At 43.1% G+C, this 18,021-nt stretch overlaps 1 protein-coding gene across 1 annotated transcript; it reads right to left on the minus strand.

Moving 5' to 3' along the window:
* Positions 1 to 3,049: 3,049 nt before the first annotated feature.
* cacng7b (calcium channel, voltage-dependent, gamma subunit 7b) lies at positions 3,050 to 17,301 on the minus strand. The gene is made up of 6 exons (XM_086217168.1): positions 17,106 to 17,301; positions 12,162 to 12,357; positions 11,769 to 11,855; positions 10,627 to 10,767; positions 6,787 to 6,932; positions 3,050 to 6,090 (listed from the first exon to the last, which is right to left on the minus strand). The coding sequence occupies exons 2-6, from the start codon at positions 12,355 to 12,357 to the stop codon at positions 5,635 to 5,637; spliced, it is 1,026 nt and encodes a 341-aa protein (XP_086073294.1). The 5' UTR covers positions 17,106 to 17,301; the 3' UTR covers positions 3,050 to 5,634.
* Positions 17,302 to 18,021: the final 720 nt, after the last annotated feature.

The following is an 18,021-nucleotide window of genomic DNA, read 5'->3' on the forward strand; positions in this document are numbered from 1 at the left end:
GGACGAGCGCTCTCTTCTCCTCTCTTCTCCTCTCCTCTCCTGCCTGTCTGCTCCTCTCGCTTTTTTTTCTCCCACACTGAGCAAGCAACTTGTCGCATCCCACCAAAACTCCAAAATGATGACAGGTAATGTCAGAATCGACACAAGATGCAGGGCGGTGAAGGTTTAAAGCCTCCTTTTGTCCATCGTGTTGAGAGATGCTTATTGGAGCGCGCAGGGATTTTATAAGTAGCCCCATTAGCCGTGACACGACCAAGTTCTATGTGTGTATTATTGATGTTTTTTTTCCGCCAGTGGGACACTTTTACTCTGGATGATGATGAGGAAGAGGATGATGATGATGATGATGATGATGGGTGCCAGGCTGGTAGTTCTGGGAAATGCAGCAGGCGTGTAGCCCTGCAGAGAGATGTGTGCTAAATCATAAATATCCACGTCTATATCTGCCTATCAATACTGCCTGAGGCTCTACTTTACATTCTATATTGGATATTCTATAATATCCAGCAATGTTTAGCTATGAGGGCCCATGTACGGAAGCCAAGTACAGTGCTTGTACTTTTTGTTTAATTCTATTTCCGAGTTAATTCATCTCCTGTCATGAGAAGTGACTCAATACAGACAGATTTCTAACAATGCATTTTAAATTTTAAATGGGAAATTCTGTTATTGCCTTGAGGGCTCCTGTACGGAAGCATAGAACAGCATTAATGCCGTTATTTCCAGATGGTGAGTTATTTGTCCTGATATTTTGAGCAAACAGCTGAAATCAGATGTGATCAAATGCAGCACAACCCTATTTTTGATCTTCCTGTTATTAACAAATATTTGTTCTAAACTGAAGTTGCTACACAGGGAAATGTACCGCTGACCTCCTGGGATAGTGAGAGAAATTAACTTATCATGAGAAAACAATCTTAGATAGCTCAGAATAATGCAATAATTAACTTTGGATCTGAAGATTGTAATTACAAGAATGGCCGCTCTGGGCTTCCGTACTGTTGCTGTTTATGATATGCACTAAATAAAGTCATCCACTGTGCTATAAACATGCAGCCAGTTGCACAAAACGGAGCAGACAATGACCTTCAATAGCTTTAAAATGGCTTTGCTGCCCAGTTCACCCCTTTCTCTCTCTCTCTCTCTCTCTCTCTCCCTCTCTCTCTCTCTCTCATCTCACACACACACACACACACACACACACACACACACACATACGCACAACAACAGAAAGGGGAGAGGGAGAGCTGGTGAGAGCTAATACAGAGTGACAGGTCTTTCATGCAGTAATGGTGATGGTGAAAAGAGAGATCCACTCAACCCGCACACTGCTCACACACAGACACACATACACACACACACACACATACACACACGTGCATACAAAAGACAGAGACAGAAGTAAATACACACACAAGACTGCACGGATATACACAAACCCACACAGTTATGTTGTTATCCCTGCAGATGACACTGACTTACACTCATTTCCCTGAGAATGACCCTAAACATGACCCCGACCCAACCTTGTCGCAAACCTATCTTAACCCAAGTTACGCCGTGATGAGAATCCCCCTGAATGTGACAGAACAATACACACAGACACACACACACACACAGACATACACACACACACACACACACTAATATTGAAGAGTGTGTGAGAGAAAGAGGTACATTATTACAGAAAAGTCACAATTCAATCTCAGCTGTTTACACTAGAAGTCAGGCTTCACACACACCTGAGCGGAGTGTACCTGTGGATGTTTGACTTCCTCATAAAGCAACTCCCTTGGTCTTGTCAGACACACACACGGACGCTGACACACACGTTGTAGTTACACACCCAAAAACGGAGGTACCGGTGTGAACCTAAAATGGTGCAAATACTTATTTCTGTTTGGCCTCTTGAACACCAATAATATACTTTTGAGGTTGCAATCTTCGATCAGACGGGAAACTCCAGTGGTTTATTTTGGACAACCGCACCTCCGCCATGTTGGACTAAACACATCAATGGAAAGAGCAAAGAATAATGTTGAAAGAGCGAGAGAAGAAGATGAACAAGAAGAAAGTGTTCACTGACGAGTTTTTCACTCCAAAAGAGTGGAGTTTACTTGTGTTTGTTGCAATGCAATCAATTAGCTTTCAGTTCTTGTCCGTGCAATTTCTTTGCATGTAAACACAGAACTGACTCGTCCCCTCCGTGCTTGAGTGTGTAGCAGGGTAAACACACACACACACACACACACACACACACACACACACACACACACACACACACACACACACACACACACAGTCCTAAATGGGAACAGGGCCATAATTATTATCATCACTTATACTTGTGTTTAGCCAGGAAAGGCTGCTTTTATTTCTGGGTTAAATGGCTGATGGAGACTATGTTATTGATATTTGTGTTCTGTGAAAATTACATTTCATGTGGGATTTAGTCCTGTATTAGTGTTCACGCTGCTGGTGGCACAACACAGACAGGCAAGCTTCACTATTTATTAGTTCGCTCACATTGCTCACTCCTTTTTGACCTTGACGAAGAACTGCTATCTCTTTTATACCGTGAATACGTTTTTTGGAGAACAGAGCATTCATTCACTTTTACTGAGGATACATACATTGATTATATATTTACTGTTTGTCTCAATGTTTTTATTGTAATTTAGTCTCATACTGGTAATGATAAATTTATACTAACCTTCACACGTGCAAACACGTGTCAACAAGTAAGCACATACACACACATACGCAGACACACACATGTACAACGCTTGGATCAATGGTTGCCCTGAGGCAGTGGTGGCTTGCCGTGACTGAGGAGGGAGCCTGGTTAACACCCAGCGGTTCACTGCAGTGCAGTGTGCATGCACTTACAATGGTCCCCTCCCATCACAGAGCCCAGCCACAGCAGTTCTCTTTATCTATCATGTTAATGCTAACTGGGATCATAATGGCTGATTTATGACACAATTTCTTTATAGTAAAAGTCCCTCCCAGATCATGTCACTATCAGAATATATCGAATATATTCAAATCAGTTGAAGATAGAGAATCAAGGTGAAATCAGCACAGGTTTAAAGTTTTATTCTTGTGTAGCTGTGTAAAGTGATTGACAGATGTCACCACTTTCAAGAACAGTGATCTTATCACACTGGCTATTCAGTTATGTAACTCAGGATTATACAGCATCTTCTTCGTTTAAGCATCGAAAAGCATTTGTTTTACTCTTTTTTTTTTCTTTACAAATATGGTCATGTGCGAGAAGACTAGGCTTTATGCAAAAGCGAGTGCAGCTACACCCTTTTATGTAATCATAGAGGCAAAGAAAGGGCTGCGGGTAGAGAGGGGAAAACAAAGAAATGCAGATAAAGAAAAGGCAGTTTCAAGAGGCAATGCGTGATCGTTGAATGGTTTCAGAAAAGAAGGAGGACACAGAGGGAATAAATCCGCAGGTCATGTTTGGGCTGGCCTTATTTGGAAGGTTAAAAAAGTTGACCTGTCTACGTATATTTAGTAAGGGAAATTATTTGATTTTGAGCAGGACACTCAACTGTAACTGCAGGTACAATGTGGGCAGTTGTATGAAAGAGCAATGTTGAAAAACTGCATTTATCCTACAAACAAAGCAACCTGGAAACATACAAAAACATGATAATATCTCCACGATCTCTCATGAATTAGCCATCCTCTGTACTGTGCGTCTTCTAACGACAGTGTGATTCTCTCTCTCTTTCTCTGAGATTATAGTGATAAAGAAAACCAGCAATTGCACAATAACACAATGGTTTAACTCCAGTTTCAGAGATATATATTCATATGCATGATGTGTCTTAATACAAACAAACAAAAACTTCATGACTATTTGGCTTCTAGAGCATCTGAAAATCTCCACAACATAACCCTGTTTTGGTAAAAGACATTTCTGCAATGTCAAAACTGGCTTAAACATTCTACACAGATGGATAAATCGGACGAATACATCATGATGTTTGAGGGAAACGCTAGTCTGACTGAACTCAGAGAGGCTTTTCTCCCTCAACCTTTCATCAGAATGTCGCTCTTCAGAAGAAAGAGGTCACAAAATCAGGGCTGCAACAACTAATCGATTAATCAGCTACTATTTTCATGCTGGTTTTTTTTTTAAGACAAAATACTAAATAATCGTTGGTTTCAGCTTCTCAGATGTGAAGATCTGATTTTTGTCTTTGCTATAAGGGAATTGTAATTAAACTTGTTCACTGCTTTCTCAGGTTTTTTTTTTTTTTTTAGACAAATGGTTTAATTTAAGTTGCAATAATCCTTATTTCCAGTCTCATGAGGGTCATTTTGCCATAATGTCTTTCATTAGATACCTAACAAACATACGGCGATGATGCATATGACCTCCAAACATGGAATAAAACTGTGGTCTCTACTGTGTCACTGTGAATTCCAAAATCAGGACTTGCGTGTCACGAAAAGTGCATATCTAACTAATGCTTCCATTAAGAGTTTCCGGATATATAAAAACCTAATGAACTGTAAAAATGTTCTGAAGTTCTCATCTCCTCTGACCTTCCAATAGAAGGACAACAGCTTCACTCCAACACATACGTGCCGCACTATCACAGGGCAGCTCAGTGGGAAGCGTGTGTAAAGCTGGTCCAGGGTCAGTGCAGAAAATGACCAGTAGAGGGCATCAAACCCTCGTTTCGGACGGTTACTCCTTCACAGCAGTGTGCACCGCATCCACAGGGTGTGTTGTTGGTTGTATTACTCCTGTTGCAGAGTCTTCGGCCAAAGCTGAATGAGTCAGAGATTTTCTAGAAGTGACTTGGTCAGATTGTGCCAAAGCTTCATTCATAATTTACAATATAGCAGCTCTCATGTGCAGTTGTATCTACAAGAAGTTAGAAATTTTTACCTAACAAACATGTAAAACATAAAGTTGATTCTTCCTCATGATATTTAAGAATCCCGTCTACTTCCATTTGCATTTTTTTTATACAAAGGTTAACAACATTCACATAGAACTGTCTCTTTTATGAATTCTGGTATTATTTAACAAATAATATTAATAAGACTATTTTTTTTACATGGTCAGTTATGAAACTGAATTGATGATGTAAGAAATTTAGACAAGAGCAAGTTTAACCACATTTCATAGAAAGGTACATAGTCCATGTATCGGCATGAATTACGTATGTAGAAAACAATGTGAATCCTCAGTCTTTGTGATCTGTGTCTTACGTTGTACATTTCCTGGAGCATACACATTCCCTGCAGCACTGCAGCATCTTACACTGCAGCCCCTCGCTCGCTCGCTCCCTGCTTGCTCGCCCTCCCCTGCATCTCCTCTCAGCCTAGCATCTGAAGTCGTGCAGTCGCCCTTTTCCCTTTTTTTCCATCATGAGAAGCTGCATTTGTCATTTTCTTCTCCTGTTAATGTCTCTCGCCTTCACAGTTCCTCTTTTGTCCTTCGTTCACATTATTCCCGTTACTTTTTTTTTTTTAGTCACCTCTCGGTCTGTTTTCTGTGCTCCACGTGTATCTTTAATCCAAGCTCAGCTTTCTAAATGTACAGTTAACATGATGATGAGGAGTCAGTGTCTCTCCTCGCTTCCGCTGCGGTCCCTCTCTCTAACAGGGAGAGGTGCTCATGTGCATGTGTGTGTGATAGTGAGGTGGTGGTACAGGTGACGGAGGCATTGCCATGGGAAGAGCCTGGCCCTGGGGGTGTGAAGAGTGTGATCTGGGAAGAGTGTGTGTCGAGGGGTATCCAGCCGACTGTGGGGGATTTTGGTAGCTTCCTACAGAGGAGGACGCTGAGGGTGGGCTGCCCTGACCGCCCGTCTGAAGATTGCTTTTTGGCGGTGCTGGAGGAGTATGGTTGAGCTGGATGGAGATATCGCTGGAGGCCTCCGAGGTGCTGCGTCCTCGCTTTGGAGGAGGCCAGGAAGATTCTGGATGGAGGAACTGGCCGCTGTAGTCACTGCTCTCCGACAAACGGGGGCGGTAGAGCGCTGGGTGGGGGCGGTACATCTCCTCCTCTGCATAACGCTTCATGAACAGATAGACTGACATCACACCTGCCCCCTGAGACAGCAAATGAGAAGAAAGAGCGAGGAAGAAAAAACCCATAAGAGTTGGAGGAGATAAGACGTGACAGGGAGAGTGAGATTTGATTAAAATGAGTTAGGAGGCAAAATAAAACTTCAAAGAAACAGCAGCAAATGATGGCTGGGGAAAAGAGAGTGTGAAGAGAAAACAGAGTGTATGTGTGCACTTTTTTATTCTACTGATGGAGAAAGATGAGGGGTTGCTGAATGCTCTGAATCCTTGGGAACTCATAACATGGATGGAAAAGAGAAGGAAATCAGAAGGGAGGAGGGGGAGGAGGGGGAGGAGGGGGGGGAGGAAGGTTAGTTCATACTCAACTGTCCACTGCACCACATTAACAGCCATGCTGCTGCTGATGATGGGATGGAAGGAGAAGAGGGAGGGAGGAAGGGACGGAGGGAGGGGAGGTGGGAAGGGACGGAGGGAGGGGAGGTGGGAAGATGAGCTAAGGATTCATGAGAAACTGCACCATGAATGGATGCACACAAGGACACACACACACACACACATCCCTGCAGTTCTGTGCGTAACTATCGATACCTCACAGAATACTAATGATCACGTCTGCATGCTAAATCAGAACTGAGAAAATATGGCGTATGTACGCAAATGCAAAGAAACACATTTAAACTCTTTGCTTGACACTCACATACACGCAGAACTCAGACTGACCTCTTTAAGCAAGAAGGAAGAAGCAGCAAAGGCAAACGACCAGCCGTAGTGGTAGTTGAAGAACTGCTCGGGCTCCCTGGGCCGGTTCATCACCTCGTCGTTAATACTGGAGATGTAGAGCACCAGGCCCACCACCAAACTGAGGCCTGCACACGCCACATTGTCAACAGGGACCAGAGACAACACAGTGGGGGTTGTTACATTGCAATCCATGCACTGTGGCAAGGCATTAATAGACAGAAAGGGATGTTTATTGACAATTAAGTTGTAAAAATGTTCACATTTCTAAAGGGACAAAGGAAAAGAGTAGGCTTTAGTGCGTAAATGACAGACAGAAAATCTGATGAAAAATTTTAATGAATTCTGAGACTGTAAACTTCTGCCAAGTCTGAAAAATCCCTGAAACCTTTGTCCTTTTCCCTTTTATCTAAATACTTGGACTGGTTTCAAGCCTGTGCGCCTTAGTCCTCCCATATACATACAAGGTCAAATGAAACTGAATTACTTTCCACCCTATATTTATCCAAAGAGCCAAGCATTACTGTAATTTTTCAGAATGACCTTTGTATTTTCTGCTATTCTTTGTCTTGAGAAAGTAAATTATTGGTTTGAGTGTTGGTGGGACAAAAACAAGTAATCTGAAAAAGACACCTGAGGTAAAATTTTTGACATTTCCGAGACCAAGACCCGGTAGAGTCCCTTGATGCTTTTTTTTTTGCAGTGTTAAGTAGACCAGCCCCAAAACTTATTGGGTTATTTCTTGCCCCGATCTCCACCCTAACCACCCTAAAACACGGTCAGTGAAAAACAGACAGGTAGTTGACATGTAATCCTGATTATAAAGACAGACAGATGCAGGTGACAAAACCACCTCCTGAGCTAAAGATTGAAAGGGTGTAAAACTGTCAAAGGGGCTTGGCACAATTTTTCAGGTCCTGGTAAGAGCTTAATGCAGCATACTGTGAAAACAGTGGTGTGTTAAAGTCAGCACAGCAGTATAGTTATCAAACGGAAAAAACGACCTTGGCTTTGAAAAATCGACCCGCTCCACCCGGAAGCATCCCATACAACATTAAAGCACCACATCGAGGAACATTCTTATGCTTTCTATGCTGCCTTGAACATGTTAAATGCATGAGATACAACATATGGCCAACATCTAGGAAACAATATTCAAAGAAAGCTGCATGCTGTAAACAGTGAATAGGAATGAGCATTTTTAGCTGTCACTGCAATATTCAAATGCACCACAGAACTGCTTATACCCTTTACATGAAATGCCAGTTTACGGGGTTGTGTAGTTGTTTTAAAATTGAAATGCAAGGAAAATGCAGAAACCATGCTGCTGTCAATCTCGCAGTGGAAGAACATCTTTACGTGAATTAGTAACAGCAGAAAAAATGGAGGGAAACACGGGCACACGGAGGGTGGAGGCAAGAGAAAGGAGTGTGTTGTGAATGCATGTGTGTTTCTCTCCTTGCTGCCGTTTTCGTATGTACTTTACATGACATGCTGCTTGTAGAGGTTGTGCTGTTTTTTATTTTATTCTTTTTAAAAAAAACAAACAAACAAGGAAAAGGCGGAAACCATGCTGCTGAATTAGTAACACCCATCAATTGTTCCGCCAGAAAATGGAGAGAAACGCACTTGCACATCAAGACTGGTGGAGAGAGTTTGTTGTGATTGTATCGGTGTGAGATAGAGGGGAGAGAAAATTGAGATAAAGGTCTACAAGTACACATGCATATGCAGGATTGTTGCGGTGTGTGTGAGTGTGTGTGAAAGCATGTGTCAAAGAAACAGAGAAACAATAAAACAGGCAAGCTTGATGCAGCTGCATGCTGTGTTTGATGACCTCCACGCTGAATTATAATGCTGACGCACCACCCAGCCAGCGAACGTTAACTACAATATTTACCAGGCTGGCAGGTTCATATTACTCAGTAGTCCACACACACCACCAGAGAGTAGTGAAAGTACATACGCTGAATGGAGGAGGGAGTCGGGAGGTTAAAACAGGGAAAAGGAAGGCAACTGAAAGGCTTGATTAGCTGCAAAGAGGAGGGAATCAAGTTTTCAAGCTACAAAATTATCATAGTTATTATCGCAATACTTGTATATTTTCCCCAAGTACTTGAATTAGCATATGCAGTAGTGATCTCACAATAACTGGCTTAGATTTAATCAAACCTAACTCTAAACTTGACATTCATTTGCTTTTTGCTCTTTTTGAGGAATAAGAATGTGTTGGATTAACGCTTTGCACGATTTCATGATTTAAAGGGTCCAGCGTTGTGGATCTGACCGATGACCTGGCAGCTAGTCAACCTATGGGTCCCCGAGGACATGCGTCTAAAGACAAGTGACTGGAAACTGCTTCAAAAACAGTTCAGTGTTTTTCTCACATGTTCTGTTCTGTGTTGGATATTAATAGGTGTGAAAGGACCAAAAAAAAAAGTCCTGCACGATGTCAGTCAAACTTATTTAAATTCATATCGTGACTCGTTTGCGTCCATCTTCTGGAAGTTATTACAAGCAACTATCAATACGTGTTGCTGACTCCTGTTTCCTTCTCCGTTGTTTCTGTTGCAGCCTGCAAAACGGAGGGTGAATTGTGTCACAGGACGTCCGCAAAAAGACATTTGAGTTCAGAGTTTTATTCGGTCAGCAAGTTAGCTGCAGAATTTCCCACATTCACTATTTAAAAGAAGCCCGTTCAGCTGGTTTGAGTTGAGCAGGAATGTCGCTACAGACACAAACTCCATACGTGGTAAAATGCAGGGACATTTAACGAACTAATGAGCATTGTGAGAACTTGATTGGCAAGGGCTTGAAAGTAAGAGACCTTAATCAATACGTAAAAAAGCTGCGGTTTAGCTTTTAAACATGGGAAGTCGGAGGCTGAGCGATGTATCTGGCTGGATAATAATGTGTTTTCTTGTGGTGTCGATATGAAACCTAATAAAACTAATACAGACAGAAGAGTGGCGCAGTGTCAGAGCCCTCTAAAAATGTAGTAAAACAGTATGCCAACACATCTCTGGAAGGGGGAGGGTAAGTAGGAGAGGGCGAGAGAGAGAGAGAGAGAGAGAGAGTGAGAGAGTGGGGGGGTGGGGGACTTAGTGCAGGAGAGTATCTAACCACTGAAAAGCAATTTGATTCGTTTTCCCCTTATTACCACCCTATTATCAAAAAAGTAAAACATAGTGACACCTCCTGCACAGACAATAACCCTTACATAAGCACCATTACATAACGCTATTATTCTGCTACACCCTTTATAAGCAAGTCCCCACTGTGGCAAGACTGCACTGTTATAGCTGCTGCTGCTGCTTGATGCTTCCATGAGCACCGCAGTGCTGCATCCTTTACAAACATATCAAGTGAAACAGGCCGCCTGAGCTGTAATTGGGCTCCTGACTGTCTTTACACCGGTGAGTAGAGAAATGGGATGATTACAGCCACCTGCTGTTCGAAGAGGTTAACTACAATAATGCAGAAAAATCAGGTGAAAACCAGTTTTATAATACTGTGGGATTATTGGACGTATTTTACAAACTGTTCAGAATCTCTTGGCAGGTTTATGTTTTTGGTTTTGAAATGTGAGCCTATGGGTTAAGTGGATTTGATGTCAAAGAAAGGAAGAAGTCGGACCCCACAGGAGTCTTGAAAACTAATTTAGTCAGCGTTTGTCATGGCAGTCTTCCCACCTGCATCATACACTATAAATAGAGACGTGATGGAGCGTCTCCACATGTGACACACAGGACACACCGGGCTGTGGTAATCAATCACACAGGGAAGGAATACTGACAGCCGGATCTGAATAATGAGTCTCACCTGAGAGGATGAAGAAGATGCCGGAAACAAAGGCAAGGATGGTGCGCTGAGGCTGAATGTGTCCGATGTTACTGATGACGAAGGCCGTGAAGACAAAGAGCAGTGACACCATGGGGAAGGGTGTAGCTGTACGCACCATCTCTACGGGGGAGAGAGGACATGGTGTTGAACGAAGCTGATGGGAAGCGGAAAGTTAACGTCACTGAAGATTGTTCAGAGTACAGGCACCTTTGTGGTGTTGCTTCTGCTACTGAAACAGAGACTCAGCACACAGGCTGGCCTACTCACAACTATGATGTGAGGTTTAGACAAACACCTGCTAGATTACAGAGAAACACTGAACTCCAAATAGGTGGAGGGTGGAATAAGATAACTCACAGGCTCCTATAATGCATAAATTAATCGCTTATGAAATATTAGGGGGAAATTATTGCTCATGATGAAGTTTTGATACATTTTTTTAACCTAGGAAGACACTTGGAAACCTCCTTAGAACCCTATCAAGGCCAGTAGCCCCGACCCTTCTTTTATATCTGTATCCACACTGAATCTCGTATATTAATATTAGCAATGCAAAACCTAACTGACGTGCTAACTCCATAAGAAACACAAACTCATTCATTTGCCAACTTACTTGCTAATTTGCTATCTTAATTGCGAGAGTTAGAAGATAGAAAACCACATTTACAGAGAAAAATACTACTTTTATTGTTTTGCTTGTTTAGACCAGCCAGGCAAATAATTTCCAAAAACAAGATGCCTTTCAGAATCAGTTCATCTGCTTAATGATCGAGAGTGGATTCAACTAAGCATGATATATATTTTTCACAAATAATTACTGTTAACTGCTTAATTCTGTCTTTCAAACATCGGAAAATATCAGAATATCAAAATCCACGATGACAGAAAAGCAGAGGATCTCAAACTTGTGACTTCTGCTCTTATTTCTATACAAAATTAATAATAATAAAAAAAAAGACCAAAAATCTAAATAGTTGCAGGTTAGGTTTCTGTTGATCAAATACTAGCTGCAGCTCTGTAAGGTTCATACTTCAGTTCCTGAGATTGATCAGCAGGGGGCCTCTGCATTAGTCATAACTGTGGACTCTCCTGCAATGTCACCACCAGGCTGTTTTACTCACTGAGGATGTTTGCAGTGTTTTCAGTGGTGATCTCTATATCGGGTTCGGTGAAATACTCCGATGCAACACATCTCCCGTTTTCTGATCCTGTGAGGAGACATGCAAAGTGGAAAATTTTGGGAGTTTGCTTTTAGGATCAAAGTCAGTGATGCATGTACATAAAAAAAAGAAAAACAACAACAACAACAAAAAAAAGCTTTTCGGGTTTTGTTGTGTGCTCACAGGTAAGCGTTCATGTTCCGTGACAGCTATGAGGTCACAATCTCGTTTACTACCCATCTCATCTCCCACGCTGTCGCGCTACCTCTTGCTATGTTTTTGTCACTGTTGAAATGTGACAACCTTGTTTGAATGTGTGTACATTTCATGTTGCACACTTGTGTATCTTCCTACCAGCCACGAAGCAAACTCTCCAGAGGCCTGAATGCAGGGCCATCTTCACCTCCATGCTCTGGTTCTGCTGCAGGATGATGCCCTCCACCATAATGAGCCAGTAGTCTGTGGACACAGCCACCCCCACCAGCAGCAGCCCGCAGGCTCCAAACACTGTGGACAGGATGGTCAACGCTCGGCTGCTGCACGAACTCATCTGGAGGGCGGACAGAAAGAGAGGGGGGGGGGTGTTAGAGGAGAGGAGGCACTACATGTCACAACTGTAGAGTAAAAAGTGGAGGTAAATTCGGAGGAGGTCACGGGAGAGAGGTCATTAGGATAGGGAAACACAGTAATGTGCAGATTCACACACACGCACACACACGAACACAGCCGCTGGCTAACTTCCTGTCTTGTTTATTGCTAAATGAGTTAGTGACACATCCCCTTCAACCAATCCAGTTAAAGGTCAGCAAGAAGCCAGTGCAACAGATGATGACTTCATGGTTACCCACTGAAGTTAGATGAGGACTTAAAAAAAAACTGAGTGATAGTAGAACACACGCGCGCGCACACACACACACACACACACACACACACACACACACACACATACACACTCACTCAAACACACACACATCCCCACAGAGCTCAGGAGGGAGGGGCATGTCCTGTATGACTCACACATGGTTTTTCTGTGCCTTAGTTCTGGTTGACTGGGAAACACTTCACTGCAAACACTGTGAACGCGCTGTCTGTTTGCATTTGTGAGTCTCTGTGCACATGCACGTTCGTGTGTGTGATTGTTCAGCCAGTAGCTTCTGTTTAATTTGGACTGCTGCTCAGTATAATCAGTTTAAAGTAATGGAGAGTAAATGCAAATGGGAAGCAGAGAGCTGTGTTATACTGGGAGGATCAGGCTGACCCGTGGTTTAATCTCATATCTTCCATTGTGAGAAATCTTGATCGTGCCGAAATGTTTTTGTCATCATCATCTCCCTGCTCAGTTGTGCATCCTAGCCCTCATGCTGTATTCTAGAACAGGAGTTTTCACCCGACTGTGACCCCTGAACCACCATTCTGACTCAGGAGGATCAACGTATGTGACGTTAGCGACGCAGTCCATCATTAACGACACACAAACTACCAAGGACTAAGGCACTAATCCTTACAGTCACCTTGGCTCCCCCCCCCCTTTTTTTGTCTTTTTAATCTTCTCTTTTTTAAATTCCCTTCCCCCTCAAATAGTTTCTCTGACAGACCAGAGGAGGTGAGTGCAGCTACCAGGACACACCCTCATCTAGCTTCCCCGCCCCTGTGTTAGTCGGTAATACAGTAGATTGCTGCGCTACATGGAGGCCCCACCTTTTGTCTTTTCTAATGTTTATATTCAGAAAATGTGAACACATAGAATTGCATGCGAAAAATGTAAAATTGTGATTCCCACAGTGAAACTCGGGCCGTTTCTAATTATAGCCCACGTCCACATGAGCCAGGAGGCAGGAGAAAGACCTTGGATATTTGCAGCTGTTTTTATTTGTTGTCACAACTATCTTTCAAAAACAAATTATTTTTCAATGAGAATAAAAGGAACGTCTGACATTATGCCCAATGTTGTCACTGCAGGGGTTTGTGCTGGTGCTCATGCATGAAAAAAAAAAGCAGAAATTTACATAACTTTTCACATGGGGTCATACAAATGTTTCATGAGACGATGTGAAAATAGCCTGTTATGGCTTTACAGACCACCACGAAGCTGCAGACCACCAGCTGAGATCCCTTGGTCTAGCTACCTCTCATACTCCAATTTGTTTTAATTACTTTTGTAATTTTTCCAGGTTAATGTAGCTGCTGGTCATTTAATGATGCATCACTTGCTCGAACTGTGCCTTTATTCCTTTCAGCAGGAGTTGTTGCCCTTTATGACTAGATATCGCCTCTCAGTGGCTTTTTCACTGGTGCATGTTGTGAATTTCACATCGTATCTTACAGACTGTGCAGGCTATTAAAGTGCTTCAAATGAAACCTGGTACACAAGCAATGTTTCTGCTCGGTGAGATGTTCAATCCTCACTCACGAAAAACGTACATTCCCTCACAAAGTCTAGATAAGAACACATTGTGTGCCGTCGACTGATTTAACTGTGGTTAAAAGGCAGAGGTTAGAAGTCGGCCCCCGTCGTAGAGTAATTGCTACGAGCCAGACATGCTTTTCTACTCGGTTTTGGCAATCACGTTACTACCTCATGAAACTTCATCCTCTTGCTCGTACAGCAGCTGACAGCAGTGAAATCAGGCATGTTCTCCTGCTGATGTAACACAGCTGCTGGAAGGTTTGGAAGGATGTGTTTTTGAGCTTTCAATCTGCTGAGCTGAGTTGTTATTTGCAAACTTGCAGCCTGCCTGTTTGACTGCTGCTGCTAAAATCGCCACACAGCTGCAGAAGATATTTTCATAGTTTCTTGCATCACTGTGTGCAAATTTCTTATCTGCAATGATACAGTTTCATTCAAAGGCACATCATTTGTATATTTTCTTCAAAAAAAAAAATGCGCTTAAATAGGGAATAATAAGTTCCTGTCCAGGGACTACCAGGCGTCCTTGAAAAGGTTAAATTGTTGAATATTAGCTTTACTTTACTTACAAGAAGAAACAAATTAAAGGGTTGTCTGGTGACTTATAACTAAGAGAATGTAAAGCTGTTGTTATTTTGCCTGTAATCTCTGTAGCACCTCATTAGAGCAATGAATTCTGGACAAAAATATTCTAAAATGTGGGTCTCGAGGACTTGAATCTCATCAAATGGGGGTCATTGGTTTTAAAATTGACTAAATTCTGGTCCTCGACATGATGAGAACATGAAGTCCCTGTTCTAAAGACACAGAAACTCTGTGTCTCCTCCGTATTCAGGTCAAAGGAGAGACTTCTTTGCCGAAACTGTATAATCACATACCATGAATAGGGTCACAGTAATTAAAATTCCCATTGATTATAAATATATATTGCACAACACAACAGTACAACAAAAGACCAACTATTGTATTCAGCGTTAAATTAGATACAGAGATTCTAGGGGGGTGGGGGTGGGGGTGGGGGGTTGGTGTCAACTGTTCAAAGTTAAAGCTGGGCCTCTTATCTGGACAGCCATTGTGTGAGATGTGAACACTGTAGTTGTAAGCGTAGTATCTTATTGTGCTGCAGCAGCCGAAGGGATGAATGGCGCTTCTTTTGTGAAGAGGCACAAGAATGATGAGTAAGAACAGAGTTGGCTGCCAGTAAAGGGTACACATCAGAGAGAGATCCTCCGAGAAATGACAAGTTTGGACATGATCAGACTGAATGAAGCACTCTTCAGCGTAACGTTACCAGAGGGACCGTATGGACGAGGCAAAATCGAAGCAATCACAAGTCAGAGCTGTAATTTGTACAAATGGTGGCACACAACCCAGAACTGAAGATTCAGTCTTTTCTTTAAATGTTCTTGTGTTTTCCCTCTTTAACCAGACACTGCTGATCGTACGCAGGCCAAGACGTGGACATCGCTGCCACTTGGGGCTGGTGGGGAACGGTTGCAACTTGAATCAGTATGAAACAAACCCTCACAGATATGACTCAGGCCACAGGAGGAGGTATAGTGTGAGGATAAACCCCGAGCAGAGAGAGGAGAGCTTCAGGAATGAACAATCACACCTTCCAGCAGCTGGATGATGGCTCAGAGATGAGTGTGAATCAACTGGAGTTGCAACACTGCAAAAATGAGCAGCTGAGTGGCTCTTCGAGGACTTGTTCAGCACCACGGACAGCACCACCTTCCCAGCACATGAAATACACGCCGCTGCAGCCTCATCTGGATTAAAATGAACCTCGGTCTATGTGTGGAATAGCAAATAAATAAAAATAAAGCCGCTTTTGTGGAAACATTGTCATTGTAGACGTTGGATTTGGATTGAATGAAACCAAATCTGTTTCCCTGTTAGATTTGTGATAACAATCCAATTTTAGCGCTCTGAGAGAGGCCCCTCAGCTCCTTCACCCAGAAAGTAATGAGCCAACTGAATTGGTTAGATAGGAGCCACAGGGGGACAAAAGGTTTAATTCTCTGTAATCCGTCACAATCTGCACACTGACATCACCTCTTAGCCTCTAAGGAAAGAAAGACACCAAGAAAAGAAAAAAAGAGGGTGTGATGGATGAAAGGATGTGGAGCTGCTGAAAAGATCCGAGCAAAGTGGCGGCAGAGGCAAACTGTGTTAGGAGGAGAGTCTTCAAGGAGGATGTGGAGCAGATATAGGGAAAGACCTTGGCCCAAAAAAAAAAAAGATTAAAAAAATGGAAGGCGTACCCAGCATGGACGAGCACGACGGGGATGCGCCTACACCTGTGCTAAACTCACCAGCCAGCTCCGACTGTTAAGGATCGCGGATGCAGCCCGAGAGGAGGAAAAATAAACGACTTCGTAACGACTAAGATATCGTGACTCAATGGGTGGGTTTGGTTGGTCAAAGCTGCGCAGCTCATGCCGAGAAAACTCGTTTTCACGGAGCCAAACTGCACATTTAGACTCTAATTTTCTGCACGTTTGTGAGAAGGAATATGTAGTCGGAGCGGAATGTTGTGCGCATTGGATTGTTTAGCGCGCCCCCCCCCCCCATACTGTCACACATACACACACAGACACACACACTGACACGCGGGCGGAGTTTGAAGATGATAAACAGAGCGAAGAAACATGTGAGCGACTCCGACTGAACAATCTGGATGAAAATGGAGAAAAACGAGGCTTCTTGTCTTTCAGGTAACTTTGATTTCTATTTGCGCGCCGAGATGAAGATGAGCGCTCGTCTATACACGACAGGATCCTGCTCGGCTGTCATCGTGCATTCAGAATGACTATTCAAAACAATTACTGCCCCCACCCCGGGGAAAAAAAGAATATAAACATGTATATAAATGGGAAAATACTCACCCTGCCACGAGAGTCGTGCGCACACGTCAGAAGCCAAGACACCTCACACCAGGGAGGCTTGGTGGATTTTGCTCTCTCTCTCTCTCTCTCTCCCTCTCTCTCTCTCTCTCTCTCTCGCTCTCTCTCTCCTCCGTGTGCTTCCCTCAAGCCCCCCTACCCATCCTCTGTATCCCTCACTCTCTTTGACTCAACCCGTCCCAGGCACTGCGGTGGATCGCTTCAGCGAGCTACTTTGGCTACAAGAGAGACAGAGAAGTGTTGGAAGAGAGAGAGAGGGGGGGGGGGGCGTGAAAGAGAGAGAGAGCAAGAGAGCGAGAGAGATTGAAACTACTACCTCCCTTTTTACAATTTGTTCCCAGATATGTTTGTCATGTTTTGCCATAATCCAGTGCACAATATGGTTTGCTGTATTAAAGTAGCACCATACTGCAGGAAACCTTTATCAGTCATTTTCTAGCTCATTTTAAAAAGTAAGGGCTCTTATACTGACAAGACTGCACTTATTCATAGTCCTCCTGATGAATTAAAACATTTGAGATTGGTTTGATATGGAGGAGAAGAGGAGCTTAAAATATGTGAATAAACTGTGGAAAACAAGACACAACCTCTCCTGCAGAATGAGATTTAATCCTATAAAACATGAGACTACAAAACGGATTGAACAGCTGATAACCTTTCTTTCAAAGTCTTTCTACATCCCTCTCCTCCGTTCCCTCTCACCCACCTCACGTTGTCTCCTGTGGTCCATGTCCCTTGGTCTATTTTTAGACTGCTGGTGGAGGAATCCTATATTTTTAGTAACGATATCAATAGTCTACAGCACACTCTGACCTGAGGGCATGAGCAGTAGAGAGAGAGGGAGAGAGAGAGAGAGAGAGAGAGAGAGAGAGAGAGCGAGAGAGAGCGTGATCCAGGG

The sequence above is a fragment of the Aulostomus chinensis genome, chromosome 11, assembly GCF_037954235.1.
Source record: "Aulostomus chinensis isolate RoL2024-O1b breed Wild chromosome 11, RoL_Achi_v1.0, whole genome shotgun sequence".
NCBI classification, from domain to species: domain Eukaryota; kingdom Metazoa; phylum Chordata; class Actinopteri; order Syngnathiformes; family Aulostomidae; genus Aulostomus; species Aulostomus chinensis.

What these genes read in the sequence shown, in the direction of transcription:
- cacng7b (XM_086217168.1), bottom strand. Translation starts at nt 12,357, where the DNA reads ATGAGTTCGTGCAGCAGCCGAGCGTTGACCATCCTGTCCACAGTGTTT. An exon ending in AAACACTGCAAACATCCTCA is followed by an intron (nt 10,768 to 11,768) that starts GTGAGTAAAACA and finishes TCTCCCCCGTAG; the next exon opens with AGATGGTGCGTACAGCTACA. An exon ending in CATCTTCTTCATCCTCTCAG is followed by an intron (nt 6,933 to 10,626) that starts GTGAGACTCATT and finishes TGGCGTGTGCAG; the next exon opens with GCCTCAGTTTGGTGGTGGGC.